Raw genomic sequence first — 12500 nt, 5'->3', positions numbered from 1 at the left:
TGTGTGTGTGTGTGTGTGTGTGTGTGTGTGTGTGTGTGTGTGTGTGGTGGGGTGGTAACTGGCCGTGCTCCAAGTCATAGAAAAGTCACTCAATTTCACAAGCATCTGCGGGCCTAGTCACCAGCGTACTTCCCGGCCACACACACACACACACACCGACACACACACACATGTATGCAAAAAGACACACACACACGCATGCATGCACATACACAAACACAAACACACCTGCACGAACGCGCAAACACACACACACACACACGCACACACACACACACGCACACAGGCACACACACACACGCACACACACGCACACACACACACACGCACACAGGCACACACACGGTCCCAGTTGCTGAACACAGAGAGAGGAAATAAATTGCCAATAAACAATGTGGGCGCACTTCCCTCTGGGAGCTGGATCTGGAAAGCACATCGTCTGCTGATGACAAAAAAGTTCCATTCTGCCCATAAAAAGTCTCTCAACATGAGCTGATGCCAGTGGCAGAAAGAAGGCTGGCTGACTGGCTGACTGACTGAGTGAGTGAGTGACTACTGAAATACTGACCTTTTATGTATTTAAAAAATAAAATAAAAATGGATTGACAGTGGAGTGAATGTACCGCACGTATGTAAGTTTGTGCCTATGCTTAATTTCCCCCCGGACCACTCTACTCTACCACTGAGTGCTTCACTACTGACTTTTTGATTTCGTTTGTTTGTTTGTTTGTTTTTTAATGCCTGGTGACCCTATGTATCTATGCGTCTATGTTTAATATTTGCGTGATCAATAAAGTATCTCAACTTTACTTTAACAACTGCCTGCCTGACTGAATGCATGACTCACCAGGGTTGATGAGCACCAGTGCGCTGAATATCGCCACCTGGGGGTCAGTAAGCCTCAGTGCACTCATGCTGTCGGCGAAGTCAAACACGGCCATGATCAGGTCACCGCACACTGGGGCAAACAGAGAGAAGGGAAAACATTTTTTACAATCACAATCTGTTTCTGCTACATAAAATGAAAACAAGGAAGTAAATGAATAGTGTACTGTGCAAAGAAGTGTAAGTTATACAGTGTTTAATAATAACAACAACATAGTACTACTTAGCATAATCATAAAAAAGAATGATTTATGAAAAGTGTTATTTGTGTTGCCTTTCCGTTATAATGCGATCTCACTTTCAAAACATAAATCACTGTATCTGAACTGTGTAGTATGCAAACAAATAGAGAATGGAGTTACAGAGAGCTTTAAACACCTCAGTTCCCTGCACTGTGTAGAATGTAAACAAATCGACAATGGACTCACGGAGATTTTTAAACACTTCAGTTCCAGCGAACTTCCCATCAAAGAACACAGTGCTGTTCTCTGTGTTAAACAGCCTACTCATTCTCACCAGCACCACCTCCATTGAGCCTGAGAGAGAGAGAGAGAGAGAGAGAGAGAGAGAGAGAGAGGAGGAGAAAGAGAGGAAGAGAGAGAGAGAGAAAAGGGTAAAGAGAGAATGAGGTAGGGGTAGACAGACAGAGGGAGAGAGGGGAGGAGGGAGAACGAAAAATTGGAGGATGAACTCTTTACACCTCACACATGTTACATCTCCTGTCATCATCATCATAGTCATCATCATCATAGTCAAACCTTGCTGCATCATCTTTATTGTGCTTAACCCCTTACCGCAGAGCTTGTTATAACTTTATTGTCACCAACATTGTCATGGCCATGTATTACACTTTAATTACAATGTAATTTACTCTTTTACTTGAGGCTCTCTGCATTGTTTTAGCAATGTTGTTATGGTGTAGTTGAGTGTTTTCAGCAAAGGGTGAATAGGCCCGTCGACGGGTCCATCTGCAGTAAGAGGCTACATGTTGACTTGGGTGGAATCTGAAATGTTAACATGGTAGGCTACACTAGTGGTGTTAAAGGGGTATGCCACTATTTTGGGGCTTTATACAGTTAAAATCGTTGGCCAAGGTTTATAAAGGTGGTAAAGCGTCTTATTTTTCATGTAAGCCATTGTCTTGCTTTAAGACAAGTTAAAAGAGGGAATATGTCGCTAAGCTAGTGAAAGTCAATGCATCCGTGTGCTTAGCGACATATTCCCTCTTTTAACTTGTCTTAAAGCAAGACAACGCTTAACTTGCAAAATAAGACACTTAACCACCTTTATAAACCCCAGCCAACGATTTTAACTGTATTAAGCCCCAAAATAGTGGCATACCCCTTTAATGGAGGCAATGGATGCCAACTAGCAGAGTTCGGCGTAGAACGTTAGTAAAGCGGTTAGTAAAGGGGTGTCAGACTTGTCGCTCAAAGATTGCCAGTTCGATTCCCAACCTGCCAGATTGGTGGGGGGAGTAATTAACTAGTGCTCCCCCCCCATCCTCCTCCATGGCTGAGGTACCATGAGCATGGTACCGTTCCGTTGCACTGCTCCCTTTCGAGCGCCATTGGGGGCTGCCCCCTTGCATGGGTGAGGCATAAATGCAATTTCTTCGTGTGCTGTGGACTGCTGTGCCACAATGACAATGGGAGTTGGAGTTTCACTGTTGGGTTTTCAGCCTTCGCTTCGCTACTGTATCAGTAGTACAGGGTGCTATCGTGCTGTGCCTCCCATGCCCAAACTAGAGCCTTGACTAGCAGGTGGCGTGTTCAAGCCCAGAGTGGGCAAAAAGCTCAGAGGAATCCGTCTCCATGGAGGGTGGGAGATGGTCTGAGCTTACTCTGCCATTTAAATTTATTGGAGTTTCGAATTAAAATTAAAATTCAAATTGTGCTTTATTAGCATGACTGTTACGATATAGTGCTGCGAAAGCCAGGCTCGCGAACTAGCCGCAGGATCCCCTCAGCTCCACTCACCGCTCTTGAGCAGGTTGATCTGGTCGTTCTGGCGGATCTGGCGGAACCCCGGCAGCCGCTTGGCAAACTCCACCACGTACTGCACCGCATCACTCAGCCTATCAGCACACAGCTGCCACATCTCATCCACACTCTAGGGAGAGGGAAAGAGAGAGAGAGAGAGAGAGAGAGAGAGAGAGAGAGAGAGAGAGAGAGAGAGAGAGAGAGAGAGAGAGGGAGGGAGGGAGGGAGAAAGAGAGAAAGAGAGAGAAGGGGGGAAGAGAGCGAGAGAGTGAGAGGGAGAGGGAGAGGGGTGGGTAAAGAAAGAGGGGTGGGTAAGAGAGAGAGAGAATGTGAGACAGATAGAGAAAAGGGACGAAAGAGAAGAGATTGAAAGAGAGAAAGAGAAAGACAGAGATAGAGATAGGAGGTTTGTAGACAGTGAGGAGCGGGCAAGAGAGAGAGACAGAGAGAGCGAGACAGAAAGACAAACAGAGAGATAGACAGACACAGTGAGAGTGAGAGAAGTTGATATAGAGATAGAAATACATAGGGAAAGACAAACAGATTATTTTTGACAACAAAGTAATATTGTTGTTCAGCCAGAAATGAGACTGTGAGTGGTACAATAGTGAAAGTGAAAGCAGTGATGGCCTGGCAGAGGAGGTATGGACAGTGAGACCTCTAGATTTAACCACTGAGGAAACAGGAGGGCCTGCAGCTGCGGTGAGAGTGAGAACAGGGGAAAACATACATAGCAGCCTGTGTGTGTATTCTGTAGTGAGCTCTGTGTAGTGATATTATGTGTACACACAGACGTCCTTGTAGATGTACACTGTATTAAAGTATGTGCGAACAGGGTATCATGAAGTTATACTGATAGTACTGATGGTATGGTATGATATATACCAATACAGGAGGGCTCTGGGCCCGGGGGCAAGTGCCTTGCTTGCCCTCCCTATAGCTCTGTCCCCGTGTGTGTGTGTGTGTGTGTGTGTGTGTGTGTGTGTGTGTGTGTGTGTGTGTGTGTGTGTGTGTGTGTGTGTGTGTGTGTGTGTGATAATATAATATAATATCATATAATATAATATAATATAGTGTGTGTGTGTGTGTGTGTGTGTGTGTGTGTGTGTGTGTGTGTGTGTGTGTGTGTGTGTGTGTGTGTGTGTGTGTGTGTGTGTGTGTGTGTGTGATAATATAATATAATATCATATAATATAATATAGTGTGTGTGTGTGTGTGTGTGTGTGTGTGTGTGTGTGTGTGTGTGTGTGTGTGTGTGTGTGTGTGTGTGTGTGTGTGTGTGTGTGTGTGTGTGTGTGTGTGTGCGCCTGCGTGCGTGCGTGCGTGCGTGCGTGCGTGCGTGCGTGCGTGCGTGCGTGCGTGCGTGCGTGCGTGCGTGCGTGCGTGCGTGCATGTTTTACTGTGTGTTATTGTATACTGTACCTTGCTGTGGTACATGTGTATCTCCTCTCTGGTGAAGACCTTCCAGCGCAGAGCCTGCAGCTCCTCCACACGGAACTGAGACGTCTCCCTGTGGGAACGCACAATGCTCGCACACAACTCCTCTGCAGCACACCAACACACACACACACACACACACACAGGAGTATTATTATATTATTGATGTTCTATGATATACAGTATTATAATGTATAATATGCATGTATGATGTTATGTTTTCTGATACTACATGATGTTGTATTGTACCTATGTGCTGTAATGAGGTAGGGTATTATGATCTCATAATGTACCTACAGTATATGAGCTGTAATGAGGCAGGGTATTATGATGTCATAATGTACCTATGTGCAGTAATGAGGTAGGGTATTATGATGTCATAATGTACCTATGTGCAGTAATGAGGTAGGGTATTATGATGTCATAATGTACTGTACCTATGTGCAGTAATGAGGTAGGGTATTGGCAGAAGGCGTCTTCGTGGTCGTAGGGGCGGAGACTCATGTCAGTCGTGGACATGCCCAGTGGACCCTGCTCTGGGGAGGACTGCCTTGAGTCAACACCTGATACATACACGTAGGCACACGCGCACACACACACACGCAATGACACACACACGTAATAACATGGGAAAAGAAAATCAGATAATGGCATTAAAATAAAATGGCTTAAAATCACACATGAAGAAAAACACTTTTTTTGTTGTTTTTGCTACATGCCACAGTAAGTACAACATATACATGTGCAAACTGTAGCTTACATTAAAACAAGTCCGACAAGCGAACAACAGATGCGTCCATCTATGCTTGGTTCTCAACCATTTTTGCCCAGACGCCCCCCAGGGCTCCTCATAACCTGTTAAGGCAATTTATCAATAAGACTAACATGTAGCCTACAAATATGCCTGGATTTGAAAAGGTATCATGGGATTTCAAATAGATCAACTAAATTCCAAATTACCAGATATTATTAGTAGCCTATTCAGGGCTGTAGGGCCTAAACCAGTGGTTCTCACACTTTTTCCATCATTCCCCCCCTCAAAGGGTCTGGATGCGTCCGAGCCCCCCCACCTATGAATTACTATCCAAATTCATGACAACTAATAGTATAATGTTGAAGAGGGCTTTAAACGTATTGGCTTTTTGGCGAGACAGAAAATCATTTTCTTAGGGGGGAAAAATCAGATGTCACACGCCGGTGTCGTGCCGAAAAGCGAGTCCCTGCCAGAACACAAGTGCCCTCATTGAAACCAATGGAAACCAATGACCAATTTTTCAGATAGTTTTTACCCATTTTTGCAGATAAATCCGACACAATTTAAGATGGAAAGTCTATCAATAAAGCATCTGCATTCCTTCTGGAAGTACCACAAAGAGCTGGTTACAATTTCAGTATTATTTCCATAAAAGAATCAAAGAATTGTCATAACAAATGTTACGGTTTCATTCAAATAGCTCATATTAAGTGGAGGACGAGTAATGTTTCATAAGCATATGTTTAGTTCATTAATTATGTAGTTCATTAAGCAAAAATTTGTATAATTTTCTCTCAAAAAATGTCATTGGTTTCAATGAGGGCACTCGCTTTTTGGCACGACACCCCCTCTGTGATGCCTCCGTGCCCCCCCAGGGGAGCTAACGCCCCACTTTGAGAAACTCTGGCCTAAACTAACACCCCCCCACCAGCCAAAATGGCCAGTAAATGTTAATCTAGCCAAACACACTAGTAATGGGTGAGAAAATGGTTAGTAAGTTGGTCTTTACTTTTCTACTAGCCAAACTGACATTTCACCAGCATTTGCCCATTTGGCCCAGTTATATGAACCATTAGGTTAAGCCTACTATCACGCCATTTCAGCATCAGGTGCAGGAAATACTATAAACATCGATAAATAATTAATACATAAAAGCGTTGGGGGGAGTCATTGTCTTTATGGTTCAATCATGGCATTTAAAATACTGTCAGTCGTGCACGCTGTGAAATGAAAGTCAATCAGAAGGGAGCGAAACGCGGGTGGGCGCAATATCGTCCTATGTTTCTCAAGAACGGGGCTTGCTACGCTTCTCAGCCTCCTCAAACCTCGCGGCCGGCGGTCAGCCTGCCTCTCGCGGCTGGGCTGACGGACCCTGCAGACCAGGCGAGATAGCAAAGAAACGGCGAACGATCGTTTGCACACATTACCCACTCACACAGTGTCTACATGGCTTAAATGCGATTGCGTGTTGGTCCTAGATAACATTTAAGCCCCGTTACATCGTTATAAAAGTACTACGAGAACAAGAAGTAGCTTGTTTGTTGCTGCCTGGTTGTGGTATGTTAACAAATGCTAACTGTAGCTTACCCGGCCAGGTAAAAACATCGAGTGATCAAATGACAATGTAGGGAAACCTATTTGTGTCAAAGAAGTTCGTAGTGCATTTTTAAACCAATCCATGATAGTCATGGTATTTATAAGCCCATAGGCCTATGCTCTTTAAATTAAGCAACAACTTTTTTTGTTGGAAATCACAGAAATCGCCGCCATGTTTCTCTGAAAATGTTGGCCTGGCCAAAGGCAATGAGCTGTTGTTGCTAAAGGCTGAACTGACTGTGCCGCCCTGTGGACACAGAGGGAATTACAATTCAGAAACGGACCAGGGGGTCAGGATTTGGCTGATTAGCTTCGCCGATTAGCAAGGCACTTCCTCGTCGCAATTCCACCACCACTTTGCTCAAAGAGGGTGGACGCAATTGGTGGGTGCGCGAGTTTAGTATTGGGCACACATACCTATACAGGTATGTGGTTGGCCACCTCCATGCATCCAATGCCCGTCTTCCATATATCTTTCTGGTCAATCGTAAGTCAGTCATTAACGTGGCACGTAATTGGCTGAGTAAACTGGTGGTGGAAACGACTCCATCTTTGAAGCTGAAAAATTTGTTCAATTTTGGCTGAATTCACTAGCCTAGCATTTCCCATTGAAATGACTGGAGGCGGGACTTATTCACTCTCTCCAGTTCTTATACTACCTCCATGGGACGGACGGACGGACGGACGGACGGACGGACGGACGGACGGACGGACCAACGGACAGACAGAACCTCTTATAGCTGTTGTTGCTAAGGGCTGAACTGACTGTGCCGCCCTGTGGACACAGAGGGAATTACAATTCAGAAACGCATCACGGCGGGCGGACGGACGGACGGACAGACGGACCAACGGACAGACAAAGCCTCTTATAGAGATGCGTTGGATGCATCTAAAAACATGCATGTACTGTACTGTATGTGTTTCTGCCTATATCGCCACACAAAAAGACTAACACCTACTGTGTTCTCTGTCTCAAATCTGCTGCTGCAGAGATGACTGAAATCTAAAGGTACTTTGCTGCAGTGTGTGGACCAATGTGTCTGCAGGGCTCTCAAGTCTCACTCTTTGAGAGTGTGACACACTCGTCTGAGCGAGTTCACACTCTCACACTCCACACATGGTATTTCACACTCTGAAGTTTTGATAACTTATCCAATCGGCGCACATTAATTCATCCAACCTATCCACAGACGCGTCAGAAATAGGTAACAGCGCTTCTGTGTTCAGACTAGTTACCACGCTATTCAGCCAATCAGAAAATAGATTTTTCGGTTGTTGGGCAGATCAGAGCAGTGGATCAGAGTTTCATCCAATAGCGCGTGCAGCGGAGTTCAGAGAGAACTGTAAAATTTACGAATTGCAAGTAGGCGAACTGGAGACGCAGGAGCCAGGACCATAAGGTGATAACTTCATACAGGTGCAAATATGAGACTTGTATTAGTTAGGCTACTGTTTTTACTCGTATACCAATATTTCCAGCCCATGTAGCCTTGACAGGGACGTTAAAAGAGAGCAACAACGCTAGCTAGGCTATAACCCCAGCTGATTGTTTGATGATCATCCCTCCCAAACATGATTGAACGTGGAGACAAGAGGAGTGGGAGGTGGTCAAATATTAGACAGACTGGAGAGAATGGAGGAATGCAGAGGTAGTGGTAGAAGAGAGGGCAAGTAGGCTAAAGAAGTCAGGGGCAACCAATAGTGCTGGAGATATCATGGTATTGAATGAAAAAGGGTATTATTTGGGTCTGATGCCTAAAAAAAGTGATTGGACTTTATTTTAATTTGGCTGATAATGTCAATGCACAATAAAGAACATATGCCTACAGGTTGCCTATTTTAGGCTATCCCCTGAACATTGTCTAAAATCATCCCCCTCAATGAAAATGGTCGAAAATCACCTCCTTATAAAATATACATCCCTTCTTCACATTGTGTTAAAATTGCACTTTCAACAACTACATTTTCAAAATTTTCTCGGGGGAGAAACCCCCAAACCACCAATAATTAGAATCAATCTCTGACCATCCCCAGCTGCTTATAGGTTATTTTACAACTCGAGCACTGGTTAGGATTAAGCATATTGAATACATAGTGTATTTGGTCTAATCAAACTTTTTAACTAGCTGGGTTGAAGTGAAACCTAGTGTCGATAGGACGATGGGTGATGATGGGTCGATGCCCCCCCCCCCCCCCCCATTTATCTGGGGCACCCACATCGCCTCTGCTGTTGGGAAGGCCCAGCAGCGCCTTTTCTACCTGAGGAAGCTGAGGAGCTACCACATCCCCAGACCACTGCTGGTGAACTTTTACAACTGTGCCATCAGCAGTGTTCTGACCTATGGGTTCCTAGTGTGGTTCTCCAGCTCCTCCAAAGCAGATCAGCAGGCACTCCAGCGTGTGGTGAAAACAGCAGGGAAAATCACTGGAATGCCTCTCCCAGAGATTAGTACCATCTACACCACACGCTGTCTACGGAGAGTGCATAACATCCTGCGTGACAGCCACCATCCTGCCTACCATCTGTTCCAACAGCTACCCTCAGGTAAAAGGTACAGGTTCCTTCAGAGCCGCACCGAAAGACTGGCCAAGAGCGTTTACCACCAGGCCATTAGACTTTTGAATTTGCAGGACTGCTGAGGAACATTACTGTCTTAAATGTTATCCATCTATCCTTTGGACATTCTGTGTGTGTGTGTGTGTGTGTGTGTGTGTGTGTGTGTGTGTTGTGTGTGTGTGTGTGTGTGTGTGTGTGTGTGTGTGTGTGTGTGTGTGGTGTGTGTGTGTGTGTGTGTGTGTGTGTTTGTGTGTGTGTGTGTGTGTGTGTGTGTGTGTGTGTGTGTGTGTGTGTGTGTGTGTGTGTGTGTGTGTGTGTGTGTGCGTACGCGCGTGCATGTTTGAGAGAGGGGGGGGGGGTGTCGTATTATGCACTTAATCTCTGCTGCACTTTAAGTGGGATGGGGGGGCTGGGGGGGTCAAGCACTGGTGTCACTTTTACCTCGTTTTGCACTTTACTTGGAAACCTGCTACTACTAAGTATTGTACCCCAAACACAATTTCGTTGCCTTTTTGACAATAAATTCTTGAATCTTGAATCTTGAATCTTGAATCTTATTTATTTATTTATCTAAATCTCACTCCAAACAATCTTCAAAACTTGAGAGCCCTGTTGTCTGTTTATTTGCCTGGTTCACACCAGGCCATATCACACGTGATATATGGTCTGGAGACAACCAACTGAAGTTTTTGTAGAGGAGATGTGGTTTACGAATGCCCGGAGCCGTTACCAATGGATCAATTGGTGTGTAGCCCATAGCCAATCGTCTCAATTCTATTCAAACAAACTGCAAGGTTCCCTGCCTCAGGCTAACACTTTGGAACGAGCATCCATGCGGTCTTTCAGAAAGGAACGATTGTGCAAAGCGGATTTCCCAGGCTGTCTTTCTATGTGTTACAACATACATCTGCACACACGAAGTTAGGACTAATGTGCATCTGTCTCACCCCTGCTGTCGGTGAGTCCGCTGCGGTCCCCCCTCCTCCGGTAGAGTAGGCCCGAAGCCTGGAGCTCGCCTGGGGGGCACATCAGATACGGGTGCACCTCCGGAGCACAACGCTGCATCTCGGGGTCCATGTGGATGGGGTAGGCCAAAGCCAGGGGCTGGAGTATCGGCGGCGACCCGTCAAGGGGGTCTTTGACTGGGCAGTAGGTGGAGAATGTCTGGGCCTCCATGGAGTTGGCCTGGATACGCTGCTGCTGCTGCTGCCGCTGCCGGTGACGCTCCACTTCGGCGATCAGGGAGTCCCTCTGGCGTTTGGACATGCGGCCGAATTTCACCGCTGGACCGCACACATACAAATGACCGTACACACACACACAGACACAGAGACACAGAGAGAGAGACACACACACACATACACAAACACACACACACACACACAAGCGTATACACACACAGAAACGTACACACACAATTAATGACGTGAAGTGAGATGACACAGCAACTAAAGTTCTGTTTTTCAGAGATAGCGTCACATGCTCTATTTTCTTTTCTTTTCTGTTCTTTTCTTTCTATTTCGCTTGGTTTTGTTTCATTTGATTTCCAGCTTTTAATAGCATGCAACAGGCATATGAAGATGACAGGTAAGGTGGTTCCCATAGACACAAAAAATCTCCAAAAGAAGCTCTGGAAAACCTAAATAGCATTATGTATCTCGTTGATGTATCTCTAAATAGCATTATGTATCTCATTGATGTATCTCTAAATAGCATTATGTATCTCACTGTATGTACTTAGTATATTTTTGGTTATGAAGAAGCAACAACTGCCACCCATGAGACTTTTTGTTTGACACCCCACTATAGGGCTTGTTACATGCTATTTAAACCTCACTGGCCCTGGTTTGGCATACACGCACGTATGCACGGACACATATATACACACACACACACACACCCTCTCCTCTCCTCACCATCGCGGCTCATGCCCTGGGCGACGCACTTCTTGAGGCGGCAGCTCTGGCAGCGGGTGCGGCTAGAGCGATCGATGGGGCAGTTGCTCTGGCGGGAGCACGAGTACGACACACTTGCCTGCTGGCTACGCCGGAAAAAACCCTGAGAGAGAGAGAGAGAGAGAGAGACAGACAGAGTTTAATGCATATGTTTCGCTCCTAGACCACATAAAAACAAAAGCAACCTTGAGGTGGAAATAAATGTTACTGAACATAGTCTATGTGTCACTTTTTTAACGAAATGTTTTAACTTCATTTTATTTAATTTTTGCCCACAAACTCAATAGAAGCAACAACAAGAAGGTGTGTGTGAAGAATAGATTATGAGAGGAGAGGCGGTGGTGGGTAGTCAAGGCCCCTGTATCCTCAATAAAATGTGTCTTTATTCTTGGGTCAAAGACATTTTTTTGGGCTCAGACGTCAAGTTGCGCAACAGTATGCAATGCCCATAACTTAATGTATAATTGGTGGTTGATATTCCGCAATGAATATGCTTTTTAGATAATCCACTGAAAACAAACAAACAAAAAAGTCCATACAATAGGGACACTGGCTGTTGTCACGCTGACTTGACGTGTGCTACTGGTGAAACCGTGGCGTGACGTGATTTCATGACAGCAGGGGCTTTATAAGTGCTCACCTTACAACCTTCGCAGGTGATGACGCCATAGTGAACGCCTGATGACTTGTCCCCACAGATCTTACAGGGGATCACCTCAATCTGAGCTGTGGAGCAGAGAAGACAAGAGAAGGATGAGAAGAGAAGAGAAGAGAAGAGGAGAGAAGAGAAGAGAAGAGAAGAGAAGAGAAGAGAAGAGAAGAGAAGAGAAGAGAAGAGAAGAGAAGAGAAGAGAAGAGAAGTGAAGAGAAGAGAAGAGAAGGATGAGAAGAGGAGAGGAGAGAAGAGAAGAGAAGGATGAGAAGAGGAGAGGAGAGAAGAGAAGACAAGAGAAGAGAAGACAAGAGAAGAGAAGACAAGAGAAGGATGAGAAGAGAAGAGAAGAGGAGAGGAGAGGAGAGGAGAGGAGAGGAGAGGAGAGGAGAGGAGAGAAGAGAAGAGAAGAGAAGAGAAAGATCACCTTGATCTGAGCTGTGAGAGAAAGAGATAAGAGAGAGGGGTGATGACATGAGCATACAACATGCAGATAGCGAGTTACATACAGAGAGAGAGAGAGAGAGAGAGAGAGAGAGAGAGAGAGAGAGAGAGAGAGAGTCAGAGAGAGAGAAAGAGAGTCAGAGATCTGTCAATCTGTCAACATGTGTTTGAACACATGGGGGAAGCACTGAGCTTGTAGATAAATAGACAGATGGTTGAGTGTTGCAAATTGCAATCC

The 12500-nt window shown here is 45.3% G+C and overlaps 1 protein-coding gene across 1 annotated transcript in view; it reads right to left on the bottom strand.

Annotated features, from left to right (window-relative positions):
* The window catches only part of rorc (RAR-related orphan receptor C), a 41473-nt gene that overhangs the window by 2876 nt on the left and 26097 nt on the right, over positions 1 to 12500 (bottom strand). The window contains exons 2-9 of the mRNA XM_063198918.1: positions 11807 to 11892; positions 11128 to 11269; positions 10159 to 10494; positions 4742 to 4867; positions 4290 to 4411; positions 2865 to 2997; positions 1314 to 1421; positions 848 to 958 (exon numbers count right to left, since the gene is read on the bottom strand). Coding sequence (XP_063054988.1) covers positions 848 to 958; positions 1314 to 1421; positions 2865 to 2997; positions 4290 to 4411; positions 4742 to 4867; positions 10159 to 10494; positions 11128 to 11269; positions 11807 to 11892 — 1164 coding nt within the window. The remainder of the gene's footprint in view (positions 1 to 847; positions 959 to 1313; positions 1422 to 2864; positions 2998 to 4289; positions 4412 to 4741; positions 4868 to 10158; positions 10495 to 11127; positions 11270 to 11806; positions 11893 to 12500) is intronic.

The sequence above is a fragment of the Engraulis encrasicolus genome, chromosome 5, assembly GCF_034702125.1.
Source record: "Engraulis encrasicolus isolate BLACKSEA-1 chromosome 5, IST_EnEncr_1.0, whole genome shotgun sequence".
Taxonomy (NCBI): domain Eukaryota; kingdom Metazoa; phylum Chordata; class Actinopteri; order Clupeiformes; family Engraulidae; genus Engraulis; species Engraulis encrasicolus.
The sequence above is the reverse complement of the archived record's forward strand: the minus strand, read 5'-3'. Positions and strand labels throughout refer to the sequence as shown.